Source organism: Lissotriton vulgaris, chromosome 1_1 (genome assembly GCF_964263255.1).
Source record: "Lissotriton vulgaris chromosome 1_1, aLisVul1.2, whole genome shotgun sequence".
In the NCBI taxonomy this organism is placed as follows: Eukaryota; Metazoa; Chordata; class Amphibia; order Caudata; family Salamandridae; genus Lissotriton; species Lissotriton vulgaris.
In genome coordinates, this window is record NC_141685.1 from 1,543,871,576 (window position 1) to 1,543,898,520 (window position 26,945).

Below are 26,945 nucleotides of genomic sequence, written 5' to 3' on the forward strand. Positions count from 1 at the left end.
CTCAGAGAGAGAATAGCGAGAGGCAAGTTAGAAGGGTAGATGCCTTGAGCAGATGCGCTGAAAAAGATCAGAGCGCAAGGGAGCAGTAGGCCGAGGACCCTTAGAGAACGGATGGGTAGGCAGAGAGGGTACTGCTTCTGAAACTTAAGTTACCTTTAGAGGCTAAGAGAGTTTGAACTTCTTTGGAAGTCAAACTGCTGACACCTTTTTAGGGAAGAAACTTGCGAAATAGGGAAGTCACCTAGTATAGAGTAGGGACAGATTTAACTTGATTATTTTCTCTTTCTGTAGATGACGCAAAGGAACCACTTCACATCGAAGCTTTAAATTGCTGATTAAGGAATTGATTTTGTATTCTTTGTATACCTTGAGGTTTATCCTGAGAGGATTGTATTTGCATTCAAATTTGACTTTTATATAAAACTTTTAAACTTTATCAGTTGTAAGTGGTTCTTCAGAGTGGCGTCAGTTAATGGGGTTTGTCTAAACCTATGTGGGGGTTGTCTTTTACTCAACGACAGATACTAGCGGTCCAAAATTGACGAATGAGATAAATTATTAAATTGATTATAAATTGATACCAAAATCTCATTCCCCGCAGTTGGTAGCAGAGTAATGATGGTTATCTTCTTGAGGAAGACGACCTAGGCCAGGTTTAGTTTACCCCAAGGTCCCTAGTCATCGACGACCAGAAGAAGAATCCCTGCCGAAGAAGGTGCTGACGGTGCGTCGAGAGAAAAGCAGCAGAATCGGTCGAGAGTGAGTATAAGGGTCATGCGTTGTAAGATTGCGGTGTTTTATGTTGTACCTGTGTTGTAATGTCAAGCGGAGTTGAATGCCTGTAGTGTGATTGAGGGAAGGTTGTGAGCGCGCGCAACCGGATAAAAATCTTATGTCCAGAGGGCTTAAGTGGTTCGGGTGTATCGAACACCCAGAGTAATTTGTCTACCATTTAATGGGGGTCATGAGGTACCATTGATCGCCCACAGACCAATGATAGGGGGAGCGTTTGAGTGAGTGTATGAGTAAACGCATGCTGGTCGTACGTTTACTGTGTGTAAGTAACCTATCAGTTAAGGTGAGCGTCGGACCGTAAGAGGAAGACGTTTCGCTAGAAGAGGTAGCAATTACAGTTAGACTGTGGCCGTACAGTCAGAGAAAAGTGATCGCTTGGACGGAAGTAGTCATTTTTCGGCGTATGAATGAAACGCATGTGTGACCGCGAGACGAGTTGAGAAACGAAGGAAACTGCTGTAGAGGGAACAAGTGACGTCAGCGTAGAATCGCGCTGAGATTGGTCGGTCAGCGTAGAACAGCGTTGGGATAGGCTGATTAGCGAGAGTCGCACAGGGATTGGTGGTTGTCATCAGGACGTAAATAAGGAAGAGAATTAATAAGAGAAAATCGTAGATTATCAAAAATGAAGTGCTTTAAGGGTTTAAGAAAAATCTTTAGGAGGAATAGAAGAAACTTATATGCTGGAGAAGAAGCTCCACCAGAAGGCACACCAGCTTATCATATGGCAGTAAATGTAGGCTTACACTCGATAATGTGGATCTCCGAGTGGAATAGGCTAACTGAAGGGGAAAAGGAACTGACGTTTCCGAGATTCGGAACGTTTAAACTAGACGTGTTGAACCAACTGAAAGCGGTAATGCTTGCGACAAGACCTCTACCGAGGCCAACACAATTCGAAGCTCTTAGTGCATGGTTTAGAGCAGCACACGAGAAGAGTTTAAAGAGACGTCAGGAAAGAGTGAGACGATCAGTAAAGGCAGTACAGGATGCCAAATGGGATGAGGAAGCTAAGAAGTGGAGAGTGCAAAAGATAGAAGCAGACAAACTGTTCACCATGATAGAAGCTACGGGAGAAAAGAAACCTCTAGAAGAAGAAGATGAGGAAAGCGAGACGGAGGAGGATCTAATAGAGAGGCTGTTAACAGATAGACCACCTCCATATAGCGGTGAATCCGCAAGTCCCATATTACAGCAAGGGGACGGAGCTAGATGGGGAGAATATAAATCGATCCCAGTAACAGAGTGGGACTCTAACAAGATTGAGGAAATACCTCAAACTAGTTCCGAACAGAGAGTAGTGGGAAGATTTGTGGTCCAGAAGGTGCCAGAGACGCAATGTGCAAGGTCGTACCAAATGCCAGACGCTTTACAAGTACCTGTTACCATAGGCCCTATTGTGTCAATCTACAACCCAGAGGGGGTCCAGCAGGAGGAACAGGCACGATGGGACAGGGAAAGGGCAGAGATGGAGAATAGGAATAACACGATGAATCTTCAAAGACAGAGATTAGCACCAATGAGTCGGAGTACCCCATTAGATTCCGCAACGGGTCCCTGGATAGAACAAGGGGGTCAAAGAGGATCAATGGATTTGAGGGGACCGAAACCGAAATCCTATAAGGAATTAAGGGAATATCTGAAAGAATGGGATACTGCTGAAGAGGCTCGGAATAAAAGTTTAGAAACAGGAGCTGAATGGAGAAATCAGGATAACAAGGTCCTCTCTCATTGTGGAGCTGGCGAAAGCAGCCCGGAGTGGGAGAGAGGGAGTCAAGGAAGCAGAAGAGATACGTGTCCTACCATTAGCGGCAATAGGCAAATGTGCGATGATAGGAGTACAGGGTGTGGCGAAGTGCCTCGCGTCACCTTTAGTGAGGGAGAACGAAGGACGCAGGAATACCGAAACACTTTCAGATGCACACACCATGCTCCGGATGAAAATGTGCAACATTGGAATCACGGGAACATGGAGAGTCGCGAAGGGTCTCGCCATGCGTCCGGTGATCAGGAACGAAGTCATGAGAATACAGGAAGTTGCGAAACGTCTCGCCATGCATCCGGTGATCACGAAAGAGATCGCGGGAGCATGGAGAGCCATGAAGGTCCTTATCGTTTGTTAAGTGATACCAGACAGCAAGCGAGTTACAGTGGTTTAGAACGGCACGAAGGATCTTATCTTGTATCTGGAAAAACCGAACTGAAAAGGCGGAATGTAGGGTTGAAGGATGGAGCATTGTTCCACCACACCCCAAGGGAAGATGGAAAGGCTTGGGATCTAGAGAGGTGGGAACAAAGAGATGGAAGAAAGATTCCTCATAACTCACCTGTGCTCAGGCGTAGGGCGCATAGTGGAGGAGAAAGGGATGTAAGAGAACAACCTAGGACTGACGTACTGAAAGCTGAAATAAAAGCAAGACGTATAGATGTAATGAGTTTAAAATCAGACTTAGATTAAATAATTGACGGCACAGTGGCAATCGAGAGGTTAGAGCTGTACGCACCAGATGAGATACTGTTTTTATCCAAAGATGTCACTCGGAAAGCGAGAGCAGCTCATGAAAAGTTATCTGAATTGGCAGAAAGGTACATGATAGACATATCACGAACTAAGGCTTTGCAGGCCAATCATAGGTTGAATTGCACGGATCTAGACTTAGATGAGCGCAGAACGATTGGGCTGAGAGTACACATAAGGGAATTGGTCATGTGTATTAGAATATGGAGAGATCTGGATAGATGGGAGGAAAAATGGTCCAAGAAGGGATCTGTCAGACGGAGTACACTTGTGAAGTCTCAGGATACAGACCTAATGCGAATGGAAGCTTTTCCTTTGCGAGAAATCGCGAATGAAAACTACGTGCATGTACCATGGAGTAGGGGGGATTTAGCGGCATTCACTAATTCCTTCCCGAAGCTTAGAGAAAATCCCGTAGAGTGGTACAAGCAGGTAGAAAGATTCGTGAAGATCTCTAAGGTGCTGTGGATCGATTTGAACACATTGTTCGATATCGTAGTACCCGGAGACTTGTGGACGGCATGCAAACTTAGTATTGAATGGCCCACTTGTGAGCCTCAGAGAGATACCCAGACAGGTGGTCCATCAGACAGGGTCATGGAAAAATACGAAAGAGTAATACCATGGCTAAAAGAGAAGGTGCCGGTGCAAGACATAGACTGGGTTAAGATAGATCGAACAACTCAGGAGCCTAAAGAGACAGTTCATGAGTTCTATGAGAGGCTATTGAAAGCATTCAAGCAGTACAGTGGGCTAGACGTAATGGATCCTAAGGATATAGGACAGTTTGTGTCAAAATTTGTTCTCGGATTGAGACCAGACATAAGCCTGATGATCCAACAGCACTTGATCTGTTGGCAGAACAAACCTTTAGACGAAATTCTGAGGTATGCTAGATACTGTAGCGATGAGATAGACTCGAAGGCGAAGAAGCTCAAGGAAAAGCTGATGCTGGTACAAATGCAAGCAGCTGGAAAGGGTGGACAGCGACAGCAGGGAACAGGAACGCAAGCAAAGAAACAGAATAATCAGAGCAGAGATGAGGAAGAAAGACCGAGACCGAGAATGGATATCGCAACACTGAAAAGGACAACCAGGTGTCATCAGTGTAACGAGGTGGGACATTGGAGACGCGAGTGTCCGTATAATATAGAGACAGGGGAATTAGAACAAGCGGAGGAAGAGGTACAGAATAACGTGGTTAAGGGAGCGACAGTCCCGAAGGGAAAGTTTATCAAAGGGGGGACTCAAACTCCTCGAGCCCCGTTTCCTCAACCGCCTCGAATTGCGAATGGAGGGAAAACCTATAGACAAATGCCATTGTTCGTAGGAGGAGAAGAATGCTACTACGTTGATCCTCTTACAGGGCAACAAGTGAATAGGGAAGAAGATTGTACTTTAGGAGCAGCCCTAGAAGTAGATCAGAGAGGACCATACGTAGAAGCTGAAGTAGCTGGATGTCCTACGACCTTTTTGGTGGATACGGGAGCCACTAGATCCACGTTGAGATCAGCGGTAGTCCCAGGTCTGCCGATATCAGGAGAGATGATTCAGGTGGTAGGAGTCGCAAACAAGAGGATGACGAATCCTCTGACGGAACCAGTGTCAGTGAAGATAGGGAATTACAGTGACGAACATCAGTTTGTGATCTGTGATTCTAGCCCGGTGTGTTTGTTAGGAAGAGATCTGTTGTGTAAACTGAATTGCACAATACATTGCACACCTGAAGGAGTAGAAGTGCAGACCAACGATGAAGATGCCGATTTTAAAGTTGTAAATTTGCAGGAATGCGTGGAACTATATCCTACCTTAACGGTGGAGGAGCTTCCACAGGATTTGAGAGAGAAAGTGTCAGCTGAGGTGTGGGATTTTACTGGAGAAGAAATAGGATTAATCAAGGGGGTAGAACCAGTAAAGATCATGGTAAGACCCAATGCCGAGTACCCAAGAACACCACAATACAAGTTGACACCGGAGACGATTGCAGGAATAAAGCCTGTGATCGAATCCATGATTAAACAGGGAATATTGAAGGAGATCGTGGGTAGTCCATGTAACTCACCGATTATGGGTTTGCAGAAACCTAGTGGAAAATACAGAATAGTACAGGATCTTCGGAAGATTAATAATATTGTTGTCTCATGTTGTCCAGTGGTACCGAATCCATCAGTGATATTATTTCAGATACCGTTCCAAGCTGAATGGTTTACCGTGATAGATTTGTGCCAGGCTTTCTTTTCGATACCTTTAGATGAAGATAGCCAGTATCTTTTCGCTTTTAAGCTGGAAGATCGCGTTTTAACATGGTGTCGTATCCCTCAGGGGTATACAGAAAGCCCATCGATTTTTAACCAGCTATTAAAGAGAAATCTTGAAAGTCTAGTGCTGCCCAAGAACTCAGTTCTAGTCCAGTACATAGACGACCTCCTAGTTGCGTCAGAAACAGAGGAAGCTTGCAGAGAAGACACCATAACCTTGTTAAATCACTTGGCCGAGAACGGGCACAAGGTGTCACCAAGTAAATTGCAATATTGTCTTACCGAAGTGCAATACTTAGGCCACAGGATTGAAAAGGGGAAACGGAAGGTGTCTCCAGACAGAATAGAGGCGATTATGAAAATGAACGCGCCTACAACACAAAGAGAGGTCAGGATGTTTCTAGGCATGGTCGGTTATTGTCGACAGTGGATAGCTAACTTCTCACTGAAGGCAAAGCCGTTATTACAACTGACGCACAAAGGAGTGAGTGATCCGGTACCATGGGACAAAGATTGTTTGATGGCGTTTTTGCAGCTGAGGGAGGACTTGTGTCGTGCCCCGGCTTTAGGAATGCCTGATTACACAAAACTATTTTTGCTTTACTGCTGCGAAAGAGAGGGATGCGCTTTAGCAGTTTTGGCCCAGATTCACGGAGATGCGCGTAGGCCAGTGGCGTACTTTTCGGCTACATTAGATCCAGTAGCCGCAGCGTTGCCCGGATGTCTCAAATCCGTAGCTGCAACGGGTGTCAGCATTGAAAGATCGGGAAGTGTGGTAATGGGACATCAGTTAGTGGTGTACGTACCGCATTCTGTGGAATTGTTAATGACCAGGACTAAGACTCAGCATCTGACGAATAGCAGGCTCACACGCTACGAGCAAGTCATACTGGCTGCCGAGAATGTGACCCTGAAAAGATGATCCGTCTTGAATCCTGCTACGTTGATGCCACTTCCAAATGAGGTGGATGATGAAAATTGTACAGATCATGACTGCCTTGATGTGACTGAACTATGCACCAAACCGAGACCAGATATCGTAGATGAGCCATTGACCGACCCCGATGAAATTTTCTTTGTTGATGGTTCATGCGTAAGAGACGATATTGGTCAGCTGAGAGCAGCTTATGCAGTTTGCACGATTACCAGAGTTATAGAAGCCGCTTGCCTGGAGGGAGTACACTCCGCTCAGGTAGCTGAAATTGTTGCTTTGACGCGTGCCTGTTTAGCAGGTAACAAAATTCGAGTCACCATATACACCGATAGCCAGTATGGTTTCGGGGTAGTTCATGATTACGGGCAGTTATGGTCTCAAAGAGGTTACATGACCTCCTCGGGTTCTCCCATTAGGAAGGGAGAATTCGTGAGACTTTTGTTAGAGGCATTGCAAGGACCGACAGCTATTGCAGTGGTTAAATGCGCAGCGCATACAAAAGGTACAGATTTTGTGTCACAAGGTAACCGCTATGCGGATGAAGTAGCGCGTTACTGCGCAGAGCAAGGATATTCTCACACTGATGTGAAAGTGGGGGGAGTACAGGAAAGAACTGAATTGACAATGTTGTTAGACACTGTAGATACGTGGGATGAGCTAAGGAGTGTTCAAGAGAATGCACCAGATGATGAGAAAAAGAGTTGGGAAACAGCGGGTTGTGTGAAAAGTGAGATGAATTTTTGGGTCTCTGCCGATGGGAGAGCAGTTTTACCAAATGAACTTGTTAGTCCAATGGCAAGGAAATTGCATGGATCAGCACACATAGGAAGAGATGCCATGGTGAGAGTATTCAGACAAACGTGGTTTAATCCTAAGTTTAGAGTAGCGGCAGAAGCAGTATGTCAGCGATGTGCGATCTGTCAGCAACTAAACGTGGGAAAGAGAACACCAGTTACATTGAGTCACATTGGGAGGTCTGGGGGGCCTTTCAATAGAATGCAGCTTGATTTTATAGAAATGCCTCCATGTAACAGACTCAGATACGTTTTAGTGATTGTCTGCATATTTTCTAGATGGGTCGAGGCTTACCCTACACGTAGGTGCGATACACTTACAGTAGCGAAATTGTTACTTAGAGAGTTAATACCGAGGTTTGGGGTGCCATCCTCTTTGGAATCGGACAGAGGAACTCATTTCAACAGCGAAATAGTGAAAATGCTATGTTCGGCTTTGAATATTGATCAGAAGTTACACTGCAGTTATCGACCAGAAGCTTCAGGGATTGTAGAGCAAATCAACAGTACAATCAAGTCCAGACTGGCTAAAGTTTGCTCATCGACATCCCTGAGTTGGCCAGACGCACTTCCAGTGGTTCTTATGAGCATACGTAGCACACCTGACAGGAAAACAGGCCTCTCTCCACATGAAGTGCTAATGGGGAGAGCTATGAGATTGCTATCGGTTCCGACTGCAGCGTTATTGAACATCACAGACGACTTGATCTTGGACTACTGCAAGGGACTATCTGATGCCATTAATTCTGTGTCCCTCCAGGTCCAGGCTGCAGAGGTTCCATCAGCACAAGATTTGTGCCATGACCTGAGTCCGGGAGACTGGGTCCTGGTGAAAAAGCATGTCAGGAAGAACTGCTTAGACGTGCGTTGGCGAGGACCATTTCAAGTCATACTTGTCACGAACACAGCGGTGAAGTGTGGAGGCCTGCCAAACTGGATACATGCCTCACACACCCGAAGAGTGCCAACACCTCTAGAAGAAACAGCTCCTCTCTCGGATGAGAATCCGGCGGGAAGCGGAGAAGCCATAGAGGGGGAAAGCCAAGCTGTGGAGGTGATCGAAGAGGCTGAAACTGTGTTGGAACAGGACGACGAAGGTCAGGACACTAGCGAGACCGAAGTCGCCTCAGGAGAAGAAAGTAACTGGGAGACTGAATCGGATACTGAACAAACTGAGAGTGACCAAGAGACAGGTCCAAGGACAAGGAGCAGAAGAACAAGGAGTGACGAAGCCAGTTGGCCGGAGAGAAAGAAAAGGCCAAGCTCAGAAGAAAAGCAAGAAAGAACTCTTGTCCCGATCGCTGAAGAATCGGATCAGGAGGAAGAAACGACAGACTCAGGAACTGAGAGTCCACGAAGGTCGAGAAGGGTACGTGTGCCCTGCAGAAGGTACGCCACCCCAGAGTGGACTTATCTAGCAGATGTCTTGGGGACAGAAATCTGGGAGAGTGAAGAGCGTGAAAGTAATCGATCTCGATCCATTTGTGGCAGTGGAGATATGGATGTTGACGCCTGGACTCGAGACTGAGGGATTACTGACTTTCACACTTCCCATACCCCCATACTTGAGTCAGATTAAAGATTTAGTGCTAAACAGATTACAATTTCCAACATTTGGTCATCAAATATCAGAGGAAGAAGACAAAGTAATTCGTTTTGAGTTGTTGGAACTTGTTGCAAGAGCTGCAGGTACGAGAATAATTGTTGATACATAAAGACTTTTGTATATAAGCTATAAAGAAGAAGATAACCTAGCGCCGAGTGGAAAGAAGAATAAAATTAGGGAATACATTTAGAGGACGGAGAAGGGTTAGGGTTGTCTGTTGTTAAAAATAAAGAGACATTGTTGCGAAAAAGAGACTTTGTTGATAAAAGAGCACTTTACAAACTGAGAAGAAAACAAGGCAAACTGAGGACTGAACTGATAAACTTTTTCGCAAAGGAAAGAGTCGCGCTGTTTTGACAACATGGAGAACGGCAACCCAAACAGAAAAGCTAGATGCATAATAGGTACACTTATAGCGATAGTAATATTTCTCATAATTACAGTAGTGACAATATCATATATCATAGGACATGAAAACGATAAAGAAATAGCAGATGTAAAACTTGTAACGACTTTGAAACCTGCTCTTGGTGGAAAGAAGGAGGAGAGCAATGTTATACGTGAAAAGGCGTTACTAGCAGATGAAGTTCGTAGATTACATGTAGATGAGTCACAGGGAAACTTTAGGTCAAACGCATATGCTAAACTGTTATACGAATATATCGATGCCATGGAAGCCAAAGATTGCTACGTTTGTATGCAATTGCCGGCTTCTGTAGATGAGGGCATCCGATATCATCATCTCCCATTGACTTATGGGATAACATGTAGTTTACTGCTTAGTATATTTTATGGTAGAGAAGGGTTTGAGTACTACTTTTCAAATTATGATTCGGTACTGCCTGAAGTTCCGAATTATAAACAAATGAATAAGTGGGACTATTACAAAAAGGAGGATAGACTAGCCAAATTCTTCCTTCCTTGGGATACACTAGATACTTCATATGCACGCAGAAATAATCTGACTTGCAAAGTGTCAGAGATTGAGAAAAAGTTTATAGCACAAGTAGATGACCGATACAGAAGGCAGAAGATTCTAAAAATGTCAGGACAATGGAAAACAGATTGGACCGAAGAAGAGAAAGCACATAAAAAGAAAGGTAGCAATGGTCCAATAGCATTGGATAGAACGCAGAAAGGAAAGTTATGTTTAACTCGAAGCAAGACATATTATGAGAGTGAATTTGTAGGTGAAGTTAATTGTGAGCATGCTTTTAAGTTAGAGTATTATACGAAAGATTTTATGAAAGGGATGCAGGCTATTCCTAATGTATATTTTGTATGTGGGAGAAGTGCCTATGTAAAACTGCCTGACAATTGGTATGGTTCGTGTTACTTGGCAATTGTCTTCCCCAAAATATATCATGCAAAGGATTTAGCGATAATAGAAAGAAAGGCTTCGACAAGAATGAAAAGGGAAGTAGGAGATGCAGAAGTAGTAGGAGACGTATTTGGAGCGATGTTTCCTATGTTAGGTTTAATACTTAACGATGTTAAGATCAGGAGGCTAGCTACAGTCGTAGATAGATTATCTGCAAGTACTGCAAGGTCATTAATGTTAATAGAAGGCGAGATGCAATCGATTAGAGCAATGGTTCTTCAGAATCGACTTGCTCTTGATGTGATATTAGCAAAAGAAGGCGGAGTTTGCAAGGCTTTGAAGGTTCAGGAATGTTGTACTTATATTCCTGATAATTCAAAACCACTTGAGAAGGTTATAAGAAACATTACACAGATTCATCAAGAAATCGAAGATTTGACAAAAATAAATGTTTGGGAAAAAGTAGGTAAAGGAGTAGGAAAGGTTGGAAGTTGGTTTGCTAACCTTGGCAAAAGTATAGTGTGGTACATATTAAAACCTGTATTAATAGTATTAATTTGTATAATTACATTGTTAGGATTAGTAAAACTATATAAATGGTATAGGACGAACCGGTTACAAAGATCTATGAGAGAACAGGAAAGGAGATTAGCTGCTTTACAAGATCAACAGTATAAAAGCTGGAGAGCACTTGAAATGATGAAAAGAGGAAATGATGTAACTAGTTCTGTTTAAAGGTGTTATTCAAATTGCATTTAGTGATGACTCCTAAAAGTCATCAAAGGGGGGACTGAGAGAGCGCAAATTTGAATAAAAATTATGTATAGGCCATATTTGCAAGCATATCGTGTAACGTAGGAATAAAGTGTATATCCAACGTAAAGTTGACGACTATGGCGTAAAAGTTAACAGACGCGACCAAAGTAATATAAGAAATAAATGTAACTGTATTCATATTAGAATGTATTAGATTTAGAAGGCCCGTATACGTAGTGGGCTAATGTAGAAATGCCTACGAACAGTAGAACGTGCAGAGTAGAATTCATGTACGTATGTAACTTTAAATGCAGAAACGGCAAGAAACGTAACATGGAGAAATGTGTAAAGAGTATACACATAACGATGTAACCAATGAGAATATAACTTTATGTTCTATGTATAGGGTTTATATTCTATGTATGAGATTATATTCTGTGTGAACTTTATATTCTATGTATTAAAATCATATTCTACGTAATTGTATTCTATGTAAAATGTATTCACACATGAGCAAAGTATTTGCTAAAAGCGATTACATATGAATGTATGTTAAAGGTTATACAGTGTAGAAGAAGTTTGTAGGAATGTTAGAAGGGTTTAGGTCATTTGTGATTATAACCTGACTAACCAAGAGTTCGCAGGAGCATAGTCCAATGTATGTAATTTAGTGGGCTCACAGGAGTCGTGAATAGCTTTCATTTGAAGGTGCGAGCCGAAGAGTCTAGCATTTGTTAGATTTAAGGTGACAAATGTCGAACGAAGTTTATTGCCTAAACATGAGAGGAGGCGATTGGAATTTGAGCTTTGTTTTGAATGACCATTCACAGGATCTAGTAAGGTCAAAGAAATAGTTATAAGTTAAAGTCTTGTTTAAGTTCATTTGAATTTTGATCTGGAAAGTGTCGATTAAAGTCACCAACGAGAAGATGAAGATGACATCTAAGGAGAAGGGTCAACCTAACGGACGACGCGAAGAGATGAAGCAATGGAAAGAGCCAGAAACTGACATCATCGGGGAAAGTCCGTGGTGGGCGTCAAGGGGCGTTCCACCCACACTGTGATTGTGTATTTTAGGGACAGCACCCCGGGGAGAAGATAGCAAGAGCTCAGAGAGAGAATAGCGAGAGGCAAGTTAGAAGGGTAGATGCCTTGAGCAGATGCGCTGAGAAAGATCAGAGCGCAAGGGAGCAGTAGGCCGAGGACCCTTAGAGAACGGATGGGTAGGCAGAGAGGGTACTGCTTCTGAAACTTAAGTTACCTTTAGAGGCTAAGAGAGTTTGAACTTCTTTGGAAGTCAAACTGCTGACACCTTTTTAGGGAAGAAACTTGCGAAATAGGGAAGTCACCTAGTATAGAGTAGGGACAGATTTAACTTGATTATTTTCTCTTTCTGTAGATGACGCAAAGGAACCACTTCACATCGAAGCTTTAAATTGCTGATTAAGGAATTGATTTTGTATTCTTTGTATACCTTGAGGTTTATCCTGAGAGGATTGTATTTGCATTCAAATTTGACTTTTATATAAAACTTTTAAACTTTATCAGTTGTAAGTGGTTCTTCAGAGTGGCGTCAGTTAATGGGGTTTGTCTAAACCTATGTGGGGGTTGTCTTTTACTCAACGACAGATACTAGCGGTCCAAAATTGACGAATGAGATAAATTATTAAATTGATACCAAAATCTCATTCCCCGCACAGGTTTTTGACTTAGTTTATTCTGTGTATGTAAGGCGCATACATGCATTGTAAAAATGTCAGATATGTCTGTCTCAATGAGTAATTGTAATAATATTCATTCATATAGCGCTCACTAACTTATTTACTCATTTAATTTGTTTTATGGTAATATTGAGCCCAATGTACAGTGTCAGAGCGCTTCACATCACACACATTATACAGAGACAATGAGCCATACAAGGATAACAATCAATGTACATGAAATGTTACATAAAACAATGAGGGTTACAAGGTGTAGGATTCTTATAACATACATTCTGTATTAAGAGGGACTAGTGATTGGTCTGGAAAATCACAAAATCCAATTTTTTATCAATGATTGTTGGTGTATATGTACTGATGAAACCTTATTGCTACCCAAATGAACTTGTTCTATCAACCTTAGAATAATTAAAAATTAAACAAATTCAAAAGTTTCTAACTCACTGTGATATATTAGGAGGTTGTAACTTTTGAACTGCTAGTAGCAGGATCTCCGTGAGAAAAGCAGTAACCACTGGAGCTATCTATATAAAATACACATTTGTAACCTGTATGTTACACATTGTGCTTTGCAGCAGGCACTTTAACCCATTATGCTATTTTACAACTGGACAAAGCACAGGTTTCTCCAGCAGGCGCATTAACCAGCAGTTATCTTAACATTACTTATACCCTGGAAATTACTAAGCACAGAAGGATCTGTACAGCTGTCGCCATGACCCAGTATGATATTTTAAAATGGAACCTGTTTGTGGCTTATTAAGTAAACCAGAACAGATCCGCCCTCACATTTATCCTTCTTGCTAATTCATTTGCGGCAGAGATTCCAAAATATAAATGTATATATCTTGACTGTCAGACTGCATTTTTCATGTGACCTCACCCCCTTTCTGCTGGCACACCTTGACCCCCAATGTGTGGGTTCCTGCAGTAATATTCTTCCATTTCCAACCCTGACAGTTATACATAAACCCTGGCTCAAAGTGCACAGCTGCATAATGAAAAATGTTCAAATGTTCCCATGAGTGCTGCACCTAAAACAGTTTTGCATTTGTTAAAAACGTATAAGATGGTGTTGCCCTTGCCTGCTGCGGATCATTTTTCGGACAAGCGTTGGATGATGTTCAAAGGGAATGCCATGTTTCCGTACTTTCACAGACATCAATTGCTTTGAATCACTGAACCAATTGGCTAACAAATATACCAGCACAGACCTGACAAAAGAGCCTCTGCCTTTGCCTAAGAAGGGGTTCAAAGGTAGCTTTCTGCTCAAATGTCACCAGCACTCCGTTGAAATGGAGAGGGTAACGGGAGCTGCAGTGCCAAGCAGTGGAATGTGCAGGGCAGGCAGTGCTCACATCTCACAGGTGGCTTTGTGGAGGCTGTCTATACTTACTGTTCTGCTTTATCAGATCATCTGATGCATTGCCATTAAAATTCCCACACAGGCCACAAGGTTTTCCTTTATGGTCATCTGTTAGTTTGATGTAAACTCCAGAGCTCCCGTCCCAAGCGAGGGAAAATCCAAAAGTTGTTTTCACCAGAATGTAGTCCGCTAGCCTCTCGATGAACACATTTTCGATCGTCTGTGGCAATATTACGCTGCAAACGAAATTTGCAGAATTTAATGTTAATAATTCTTTAAGATACCATAGCTGCAGAAAAGTATTTTGTGCAATCGTCCTTGAACCACCTAAAAAAGCAACACACTAGTAAGTTCACTCCAAAAAGTAACCAAACCAAATAAAAGAGCAAAACTTCATTTGGTAGAAGTGGCTCTTCCAAAAATATTCCAGAATCAGAAATGAATACAAGGAAAGTACAGATATTACCCCACACCTGCGGAAAAAGGGGTTTATATCGGTATAAAAGTAGACACCATTTTGATCCAATTACAACGTGTAACACGAGGCCCAAGATCAATCACACCCATGGCAGTATACAGGTCCAGCACGAAAGGGACAGAAGACTTTTTGTTTGAACTTTACTAAGAGCCTAACGGCCCGGGTGAAAAGTTGTCTAGATCACTTGTAGATAAATTAGTTAGAAAATCGAAGCAAAATAACAATATATTTTTGGACTTCCAGTGGGGTTGGAGAAAAACGATTATTCAGAGCCGAGGCAGTATCCTGGGGACCTCAAGATGAGCCCGTTTGAAACACATTTGGGCTTATTCATAATCTGCTTTATGTAGTACATTTAGTAGTACTACATTGGTACTACTAAAGTAGCCGAAAATGGTACTCACAAACATTCGAGTTCCACCACCACCTCTCCTACCTTTTCCAAGGGGAGATCCTCACACATTTAAGTTTACTACTTAATAGTAAACGTGGGAGGGACCAGGGAGTGGCTGGCAAAAGGGGTAAACTTACTAATAAATGTGAGGGGTGTGCACATGAGTAAGAAGGGGATTAGGTAGGAGGTAGGAGGGGTTTAGGGAGGGACATGCACCCACCCACAAAAAAGCCCATTGGTAGTCACCCACTCACAGACCTATACAGTCATTCATAGCGACACTCATATACCAATGCAGGTACTCACACACCTACTCACAGACCCATTCATCCACTTACACACCAACCTACAGGCCACACAGGTACTCACATACCCACTAACTGAGCTATGCAGGGACTAACAGATCCACTTACAGAGCCACACAGAAACTCACACACCTACAAAACCACTAACACACCCATTCACAGAACCACTTGTACACTCATACACCCACTTCAGATACTCCCACACTCATTCACAGCCACACTCAGACATGTCTACATCCACTCACAGGCCCACTCATACACTCACACACCCCCTCACACACTCATATAGCCACTCACGCCCACTCAATGACACATACAGCCTGCCACTCACAAGCCCATCATTCAGAGCACCCAGTCGCCACTGGAACCATGGGGGGAGCCTAAAGGCCCGTAGATCCCTGCCAGCTCCCTGCCTTCTGCGGGAGCTGGTATTGATTTAAAACATACAGAGCTGCTGGAAAGGCAGCTCTCTGTCTCTGAAAGCAATTTTGATCTGCTTCCAGCAAGCAAGAGCATTTTCAGTGTTCTAGCTTGCTGGAAGTGGAGCATTTGCTGTGGCTTGGTGGGAGCGGTAAAGCTCCCATCAAGCCACAGCAAACAGCTATGTTCCAGGGATGGGCATCCCAGGACATTCCAGGAGCCGGCCCTGGGGGGGTGGCAGGACCCAGGGCCATTATTGTCTCCTGGAGGGAGGATGCATGGCCCCTCCTTTCTTATATAAGTGCCTTTAACTTTGAATGGGAGGCGTCATAGACCCCCGGGCCCTGGGGCCCACTACTCAGCTGAGTCCCAAGATGGCTGGCAACACTTCCTGGTTGAAGTGTGGGCAGCCAATCATATTACGGCATGGGGACAGTTGGATCCACAGAAGATCCGCATCCCTACATGTAAAAAATTGTTTTCCAGTTAATATCCTCAAACTACTGAACGGATTTCCACCAAATCAAAAAAAGGATGATCTGCATACCAAGATCTAGCTTCTTGTCTTACCTATGTAAATGAACATGAGTAAAACATGTTTTGGGACCCCCCCCCTTTGTCTCGGACCCTGCCAATACCCTGAAACTTTCCGGACACCATCTGAAGTACCAAGCTAATTTTTTGAGAAAAGGTCATGAAGGTTCATCAATATAGCTCTTACCTAGGACCTTAGGACATTGTTTCTCTAAAAAAGGGATTTTCAGTTGCCTATATCTTTATGTATGTGTGTGTGTGAACACTTAGTAACATTCCTGTTCTGTTCCCTATAGAACTTAATTAAGACTAATACTATCTTCGCTTTACTGTACAGCTTAAACAAATTGGAAGAGCGAGCCCTGATTTCAACAATGTAATCGAAATCGTAATCATCTCAGCTTGGAAATTCTGCTACCCTTGCACACACAGGCCTACCTGTAACGTATTTACTGACAACTCATTACCACTGATTGAGTGATATAAACAACATCTATTGCCATTAAAAATCATGCTATTTCATGAACACATTAGGCTACTGTTACCAGGAAAGAAATAACTTACCGGCTTCCCCCTTTTCTCACTTCGTGGCCAGAAATAAATATATCATCCTGGCTCGAAAAGAACATGGTGATTGACCGAGGGCAGGAGTACACTGATCCATGACAATGTGGACTGTTATGAACCTTGAGAAGAAAAAGACAATCTATTTGTGAAATGTTCTAATTACAATCCAATTACAGTATACAATGCCATTTCCTGGTGATATTTAGTAGATGAGAGCAACAGGAAAATGTGCAAAAACTGCATGGCACAAAAGCTGAGACCTGCTGGTCTTTGTTTATTCTTATTCATGGACATTTAGGTGAATGTCCAACCAAAATGGGAAGCAAGTCTTACATAAATTGGGAGTAAATTTTATTTACACTCATAAAGACACTTAATTTAGGTTTTTAATTAGGAAATGCCTATTCCATTTTACAGACTGAAGGAAGGCTGAATACCTCTGGTCATAGCAGTTATAATGGTACGCAGGCAAACTGTCATACTACTACCAGACTCTCCTGCTTGTTTCGAGGAAAAAACGGGCTATTATCTCAACCCGTCGTAAAGAAAACTGCTAGGAAAAAATCCCTCTCAGATCACTCACGTCGTCCCTTTGACCGGAGTATACCGGTGGTATTTAATGTGAAAGAAATGTAAGGACTGATCCATGCACAGGCTATGGAGTCTAAGAACACTCAGTTCTAGGGTCTCATTTACTGGAGTCCTGGAGGTCTTTGGTCATTGTGCTTGGTCAGTGAAACTGGATGTATTCGACCCAGAAAAATATGTTATTTTAATTTTATTATGATATATAAGGTATATGCTCATGAGTGAGTGTGTGCTTAGGTACGCTGTACTTCCTTTCATTATGCGGGAATCTGTGCATATAACTGTGTATGGTAGTTTAACTAGGATGTTCTGTTGTCCTCACAAGGAATTATTGTCTAAGGAGTCAAACATTACTGGTGCTTGTTTACTTTTACATTGTCTGTTAGATTGGCACACTTTTCAGTACTAGTACCAACCCTAACCTCGGTATCTGATTTTAAGGCGTCAGCCGCCTCGCTGAGGCTGTTCAAGCAAGAAACATGGTTGCTTAATCAGACCAAGCTGTCAATGTCCTGAAAAACAAATCTGTTAGACTTCATGGTGTGCTTTTTTTAAATCTGCAATTGTGAATTAAATTGCTTGTGGTAACAGAGACACTGCTGAACCTTTGAGGTGTCAAAGAGCCATAGTAGTACCCAGCACTGAAGAACACTACTTTGTGTGCAGATATGCCCTTTTGTGAAATAGCAGACACCATCACTCACAGCGAAGTTAGCCTTTGGATGAAGTGGGCATACCCATTGCCCCTTGCTATATATTGTACTGGGTGGAAAAAAGATTGGAGTGACAACAAAAGATCAATGGATAGAGAGGGCTAGCTAAAAGTCCCTATAAGTCAATATATTATACTATAATGTTAGCAAAATCAAAAAGGTTTATCTAAAGCCAGTCCTATGAAGACCAATTTGTGTGGTCTTCAGCAATAATTTTCCTCACCTCTACATGATTCGTTCCATACAAATACATTTAAGTTATTTTTTCCGTTCTATCTTATGACAATTGTTTATTTGAGCTAATATCTATATTGTTTGTGAATTCCAAATCAGAGTTATTACTTCGAATGTCAAACATTGATTAACCCAATTAAAAGTCAAGTAATTCTGTCCCACTTTGCTAAATATAGGCTTAATTTAGGTTTATTACAGGAAACTCATCTTACAGAATATAGAATCCTTTAAGCTCAAGAGGAAATGGATGGGTATGGTTCTTGTTTACCCACTCAAAAAAAAAAGAATGGTGTTGTTATTCTTTGTAGTAAAGATTTAGATGTTACTGTTATTTCCCAGGAAAAGGATAATGAAGGTAGATGGAGTATTGCCAAGCTTAATATTAAGAAAATTCCAGTGACAATATGGTTTTCCTTTTTGGCCCAACATTGAAAAAAAAGCATTCAATATGATGATGATTACTTTTTTCCAGGAGGTGATTCCAAGGAATAATGGATCCTTTTATAGTTTGCCAATCAATGTAAAGTGTGTTCTGCATACAACGCACAAACAATTTTGTTCCTGTATCTCTCATAGAGCCCTAGTAAACAAGTGGAGATTCTGCAATTCCACATCAAGAAAAAAACGTATCTGTGTGTCCATGGTCCCCTCACCAGATCAGACCACTTATGTTTTAGCAAACATTTTTCCAAAAATCTTATTATAGCTGAGATTGGACTAGTTTTGATCACTGACCATGACCCTGTTGTGAATGCTGCCTTTTCATAAATTATGCTTTCTTCTTCATTTATTGTTTTCACTTCTGAATATTTTGATATTCAAAATGATCATACGTTCTCTGTTGAAGTATTGGGGGACACTTAAAGCAGCTGCTCAAGGCTTTAATGCTGACTACGTTTCTAAGTAAAACAAGAAACTAGCCAAGCATCATTATGCACTGGTTACAAATATAAATATATTAGAATGACAATTATACTCTTCTAAAGTGAATATTTTACAAGATCTAATATCAGGAAAGTTACATTTTTAATAACCTTTCTACTGACAATGCCTCTACTTACCTGCTAAAAAGTAGTGCTCATTACTAAGGAGATCATAACAAAGTAGGGAAATGGCAAATCATTTAAAAATGAGGAGATGGCTTCCCAAAATAGAGTCTTTACCAAATAGCCAATCTATCCAAGTATTTAGGGACACTAATATTCTGAAGGAATTTGAAAACATTTGTAAAAAAAATATATATACACTAGAAAGGATTCATCCCTTATTGTACATTGACTGCTTTTTACATTTTATTATTAAACCACTAATCCTAATTTAGTATTATCTATTTTAGAAAAGGATTTATCCCTTCAAGAAATTAACAGAACAATCAACCTATTAAAGAAAGGTAAAACACCTGATCCTGACAGATATTCAATTGAATTCTACTCTCATTTCTCAACTTCACTATTGCCAAAAATGTTACATTTACTCTGGTCTTTTTTTATCCACTAGCTCTACTAAAGGAAATTTTCAGGAAGCAGCCATTTGCATTATACAGAAGGAGAGTAAAGTCCCTACTTTCTACATAATTTATAGACCAATTTTATTAGTCAATGTTGATAATAAAATCTTTGCAAAATATTTGCTTTGCGATTGGGACCTTTTCTGTTAAAATTGATTGGACCTAAACATCAGGTTTCATAAAAAGACATAACACTAGATTGTTCTTCAATGTATTACGTAATTTCTCCAATCTCCATTAGCCATGATAACCACTAATGCAGAAAGGGTTTTTGACATGCTTGATTGGAATTTTATGCTTAAATCACTAAATTGGCATGGTTTTACTTCTAAAATAAACCCATTAATATCCTTTTTATGTGATTCCTCTAAGGTTTCTGTTTTAGATAATGGTTGTATCTCCAACTACTTCACACTCCAAAGAGGTGTCATTTGAAACTGGCAGCATATGCAGATGATAATTTCTTATTATCTCAAATCCAGAAATATCTTTACCAGCCTTGTCTTAAGAAACATCTGTTTTTTCACTTGCACCCGGCTACAAAATTAATTCAGAAAAAACTGAACTATTGCCTTTGAGTAAATACTGTACTATGCAATCAATTGAACCTTTTAGATTTAATTTAAATTCCACAACAATTAAATATCTAGGTATATAGTTTACCAATTCAATCAATGATTCAATTTCCAGTCACCTTTTGCATCTTTTGCTTAGATCTGAATCCTTCATTTCCCATTGGAATCCCTTTTGTTAACATGGTGGGGGTCTTTAGACTCAATTAGGCTGATGATTTCTCATATTATCATTTATATTATTACTATTTCCATATTTCTTGTTTATATACCTTAAATTCATTTCAGAAAACTTTACTTACTCCTTTCCAATTATTATAGAATAAGAGAAAATCTCAAATATCTGTATGTAAACTTAAATGGGTAAAACGTGTAGGAGTTATTTTTGCCTGATTTCCAGCAATGCCACAAAGCCTTTTGTCTTAGACAGGCACAGTTTTGGCTAATATTGTATCAATAGTTTTTTCACCATTACTGTTAGATGTAGAAAGATCTTTATTTCATTGTTTAACTTTTCAAGAGTTTATTACATTTTCATCCAACCTTGTAACTTAATAACACCTATTTTCAAACTTGCTTGCAAATTGCTAGAACGTCTTTCTTCTTTAAATACCGGGGGCCTCATTTATGAAAAGTGACGCATCGCTGCGTGAAAACAGCGATGCATCACTTTTCACTGCGCACTCCTTTCGACACCAATGATGCGTCATATTTAATGTATGACGCATCATGTCGCAAGGACTTACAGATACGTCAGTATTTCTGACGCATCTGTAAGCGCAAAAGTGACGCATTGCTGGAGTGTGCCACAAAAGTGACGCAACTCCAGCAATGCGTCCTTTCACATGGGGAAAGCCCCATGTGAAAGGGCTTGCGTCAGTCTTACGCCTGCTGTGAGGCAGGCGCAAGATTTTGACGCAACAGCATCCTAAAAGTGACGCAGTGAAATCTCATAGATTTCACTGCGTCACTATTACGAGGCTTTTTGCGGGGGAACGCCCCCTCTGCATACATTATACCTGACGCAGGTATAATGTGGCGCAGGGGTTTAAAAAGTGACGCATCTACCTAGATGCGTCACTTTTTAAATATGGCGCAACAAGGCGCATTTTGTACGCCGCTGGTGCGTCACAAAAAGTGACGCACCAGCGATGCAAAACTGACGCAAGGCCTCATAAATAAGGGCCCTTGTGTCGTAATGTTTTTTGAAAAAAATGAAGAGAGAATGCTATAGTGCATAGTTATGATTTATTTAAAGATGGGGCTCCTATTTCCTTTCCCCAGTTTCAATTAAAATGTAGTTGCCCACATTATTTTCAAACTTGATATATTTCTCAAATAATGTAAGTTTAGACTCTTTTGTAAAGTTACATGACAACAGTAATGTGGCTTTTTCACAACCATCTTTGCTGCAAATGTTATCCTCTAAGCCCAAAGCATTGTATATCTACAGGTTTCGGTCTTGTTCTGAATCTCCAAAAACTGAGGGCCTGATTACGTGTTTGGCAGTCTGACCACAGTACCACCACGGCGGCGATCCGAATAAGACTGCTGCAGCAGCAGTCTAACACCCACTGTATTAGATGTCTATGATGGGCCTGGCAACAGTGAATGTTTTTTTCATACTTGTCAATGCATGTGTGTATATTCTGATTGCACAAGTGTCAAATGTACACATATGCATGATGTGAAAAAATACCTACAGCCAATTTCATGAGTCTGGACAGTGGTGCCCAGTCCAGTCAATGGGTAAATACTATAAAACAGACTAACCTGGATTTCTGTGCCAAAAGGGTTGTATTCTTCGGGTCAAGATGGTGCTTTGAAGAGGGGTCCTGGAGGAAGGGATTAACGTGGGAGACTGAATGAAAGAAAAGGGTGAGTAAACACCCCAAATTCTTCATTTCTGTTGACTCAAAGCCAGTGGTCCTACCACCATGGTCGGCTCATCAGAAAGCCAACTCATTATTCAGACGGCAGAGACATTTCTCTGTACCACCTTTTGGCACCTGCTTTTCCCTGACTGATGCTGCAGCGGTTGGTAAATGGCTAGTGTTGTCAGCGGTGCTCCGGGAGTCTTTCATGCTGAAATCTGCCAACATTGTAATACGGCAGGTGGACCGCTTAGTCGACGGCGGTGAATCCAACGTGACTGTGGCATTGAGCCCAACAGACTCGTAATCAGGACCTAAATCTCTACTGAAAGCCTTGTGTCAGAGATGGCTAGGTCTCACATGGTCTATAACTCTTTGGAGTACACTTTAGCTCAAACTCCACAAGACTTCAAAAGTGGCCAAATGTCACCCAAACACTATTTTGAGTATACAACAGACTGCATCTCACTCCTCTTTCAATTTCAAATATCTCTAATACCACTGATGCTAGTTGCTGGCCTTGTGACTGTACCCATAGTGATTTGATGCATATGTTATTTTTATGTCCTAACACTTTACTTTTGTGGCACAAAGTTTATATTCAATGGAATAACAGTTTTCAATCTTCCATCCAGTTAGTATGCATAACATATTTTAGGAAGCTTAGCCGATAACTGGTGCTCTAATTTTGTTGGTAAGAAATTGTAAAACCGTTTGTTAGCTATAGGTTCCCCACAGATTATTAGCCATTGGATATGCACTTCCAATATTTCATTTAAAGCTTGGTGGTATGCCATTTGTTATAACCAAAGGTTGAATAGGGCACTTCCCAATTCTTTATCTATACCCATCAATAAGGATCTGGTATTGTTACCAATCATACTGTTTCTTAATAAATCGTGCCAGAATTATACTGTTTATAACTTAATTTTGATCTGAAAACTTTAAACCACCTTGAATGTTTGAATTCTCTGTTATACGTCTATATTAGCACTTTATACGTATCTGTGTTACACTAAATCTATATGTGAACACTCCTTTCTTACTTACATATTTTATAATTTTGTAGGTGTTACTAACATGAGTTTGATTTTGGCACTGTATTTTTCTCATATTTCGATATTTTGCAGCCTGGTCTGATCGTAAATTGGTTCAAATTATGTGCACCTAATTGATTTGTTGATCAAAACTTTTTAAACACAAAAAAGAACATACAAGAGGTAAATAAATGGACAGGGAGTTTACTTTGGTGGATGAACAAGGCAACCAGTGGAATCAAGACTACATGGTCTTGGCATTCGGCAAGCCTGCCATTTGACCATTTATGTGCGGGATTATGAGAACAATTTCAGACAAAGCACTTACTTTTACAAACTAAGCACTTGGAAGAATATTTGGATATATATTTCCACAATCCAGCTTGTTCAAACAAGCAAAAAGTACAGTCTGTAGAACAAACATGTTTTTTTTACTTGAATGTCAAGCCAACTGTCTCAAGCTCAACACGGACAAGACAGAAGCAGTAATCATCGGCAAGAACCCCTCACCATGGGACTCCAACTGGCAGCTGACCAAACTCAGTCACACACCCAGATCCTACATCAGGAACCTCTAAATATTCATCAACTGCAAATTGGACATGAGTGCACAAGTCAAAGCCATCACTGCATCCTGCTTCAACAACCTGACAAGATGCTCAGGAAGATCTTCAAATGGCTCCCAAGTAACACATGAAAAACCGTCACTCACAACCCAGTCACCAGCATGCTGGACTATGGGAATACCCTATATGCCATGATTACCAAGCAACTCACTAGAAGACTACAGGTCATCCAGAACTCGGCAGTCAACTCATTCTCAACCTCCCACACAGAACTCATATCACACCACACCTCAGGGAACTGCACTGGCTTTCAATGAACACAATCACTTGATTCAAACTCCTCACATTCAAGGCACTCCAATACTGAGGCCAACCCTACCTGAATAGTTGTGTCTCCTTCCATCAGCCATCCAAACACCTACGCTCCACAGGACTCCTACTCATCAACATCCCACGCACACACAGAACCAGATCAAGAGGAGGAGTGTTCTTTTACATTGCTCATAAGGTTTGAGACGACCTCCCTCTCCATATCAGAGACTCAGGCTTTTCTCTTTTCTTTAATTCCATAATAAGCTGAAGACCTGTATTTTCAAGTAACCAACCTACCATAGGTAGAGCTAGGCACACAAGCCTACTCAACACCAGGATACCATAGCGAGTTATATTGCACTTTACAACTAGACATAACATAACATGTCAAATACAATGCTAGATTCTGGCGAGTGCAAATTTGCCAACTGCTCTTTATAGTATAAGCAAGATTACCCTATATAAAATATCAATTATTTAAATAAGAATCATGTATTTTGTTAAAAAAAACAACAAGACTACATTGTGCCTGTTGCTGAGATTAATTCAAGCACTCTTTCCATAACCTTGTTTTTTGTGGCAATTATTGCCTTAATTGGGATAGCACTGTGCTTACTGAGTCTCAAAACTCAAGCTACACATCGGTGACAAGACCCAAGTATGCCAAAACTGTTCTTGGCTTGCTTGTATTCCTGAAGTTGCTTGTATTGTCTGACATGGGCTTGGCAGGGCAGTTTGTGTTAGACTGTTTCTATTGAGGCAAGACCAAGAGTAATTTCATATGGCAGGCCTCTGCCTACAATCATAAGTGGTTTGAGCACTGTAAGACACCAATGTGCTTTCCCTTATCGCAAAACCACACTAGAGCACGGAGTCTGGCTCCCATTGAGACACACTCTTCGGGGAACGCTGCAAGGTGACGCTAGTCCCACTGCAGTATTGAGCACACCCACTGTTACACAATGTGTGGACAACAAATACTTCCTCTTCACAATTCCGGGTAACTACTAGGCTCCGACAAAATTCCATGTAAGCAAACATGCTGACAGCATGAAGAAACAATCAACCACACCTCTCAATAACATTTTCTCAAAGGATAATGGCCCACTGATTTAAAAAAAAAAAGAAACAGCTGCGAAACTGTGTTTTGTTAAACTTGTTTGAAAGAGTGACTGGGATCACATTGCTGTAATGAAATCTTGTTTAATTACTTGACACATATCAGTGAAACTCCCATTCACTGAGTGTATGAAGTATAAATTTCATCCAGTGTGAACACAGTGTGAACACATCCAGTTTCTGAAGCGCAACGTGAGTGAGCAATATTAACCTACATATTAAATATTGGAACGGTAGGCCTTGGCTTGTTTGAAGGACTATTTTATATCCAAAACGATTAATGGTTTGCTATGTAAAGATGAATATGTATTTGATTTTGTAAACACAATAAATCTAGACCTACTAGCTTTGAAATTACTAGCCGTTTTTAGCTGTAACAGGTGTACTAAACAAGCACAGCTCGAAAATGTAGAAATCTTTCCTTATGTATATCCATAAGGCAGAATTCTTTCCCCTTTACGGATAATTGTGACTGGCTACGTATTCTGCTTTGGAGTCCTGAAATGAACAGACTTCCAATTGTGCAGTCACATTTTTAAAGTGCTATTATTGCAGACCCCGTAATTTAAATAGACAAGAGCTGCAGTGAGAAGAAAACTGCAGCACAATGTGAAGGCACATCTGGCAAAAGCCTCCTGTGATACCATTAGATGCACCTTGTATGCCAATGTAAACTGCAAGCCGTCCTCACACTTGTAATCTCCAAGCTTGACCATGCCAACAGCCTATACCTTGGTGCACCTGAATTGATCATAAGCAAATTACAATGCATCCAAAACGCTGCCAAACGGCTTCTTTTCCACCTTCACCCAAGAGAAAACAAGACTCCAGTCTTACAATCCCTCCACTAGCTACCTATAGCTAGAAGGGCAACGTTCAAGGCACTCTGCAATGTTCACAGAGCCTCCAAAGAAAAATGAACACTATACCTAAGAGTTAGATTCAAGCAATACAGATCAAATAGAACACTGCGCTCCAAGCCTGCACCACTTATCTCCATGCCATCTTAACGTAAGAAATTTGTAGAAGGCACTGCTTTCTCAGTACAAGATGAAAAGCTCTGGAACTCCCTGCGAGTCAACATTTAAAGCACCCAGGAGCATATACACATCCGAACACAGTTGAAAATGTGGCTATATCCTAGATAACTGCACCACCCATATCTTGGCAACAAAGCACAGAAAACAGTTGCACGCTCAAGTACAATTCTCAGCTTACACGCACAAGTTAGAAACTACTCAACTAGAAACCTGCTTCTGATATGCAGGTAAGTTAAGAAGGGATGACCCATGGTTCACCAAGGTATTATATAGTTATGTACTTGCATATAAACAGTAATGGCTCACAATAAAACTAAGATCATAATATGCCGCAGTCTGCGTCAAATTGTAACTCATACCACTTAGATTTACATAAGACACATCTGCTATCAGGGTTGTCCATCTCCAGCACTATACAGCCAAACATTATCAAATGAACAATCATGGAATAACAGAAAAGATCTGTTGCAGGACAATTCAGAGGACTTTCATATAGTCTAGCACTGCAAGTCGCAAATATTTATACGATCTGACCACTTCTTTACATCTCACAAAGACACTCAGATATGGATGATAATAAAAATGCCAATCCTAACAGATCTCTCCACTTCTCTCT

At 41.2% G+C, this 26,945-nt stretch overlaps 1 protein-coding gene across 1 annotated transcript in view; it reads right to left on the reverse strand.

Annotated features, from left to right (window-relative positions):
* Positions 1 to 26,945, reverse strand: part of OTOGL (otogelin like) — a 1,110,282-nt gene that overhangs the window by 1,015,808 nt on the left and 67,529 nt on the right. The window contains exons 5-6 of the mRNA XM_086931129.1: positions 16,765 to 16,886; positions 14,100 to 14,305 (exon numbers count right to left, since the gene is read on the reverse strand). Of these exons, the coding sequence (XP_086787255.1) occupies positions 14,100 to 14,305; positions 16,765 to 16,886 (328 nt within the window). The remainder of the gene's footprint in view (positions 1 to 14,099; positions 14,306 to 16,764; positions 16,887 to 26,945) is intronic.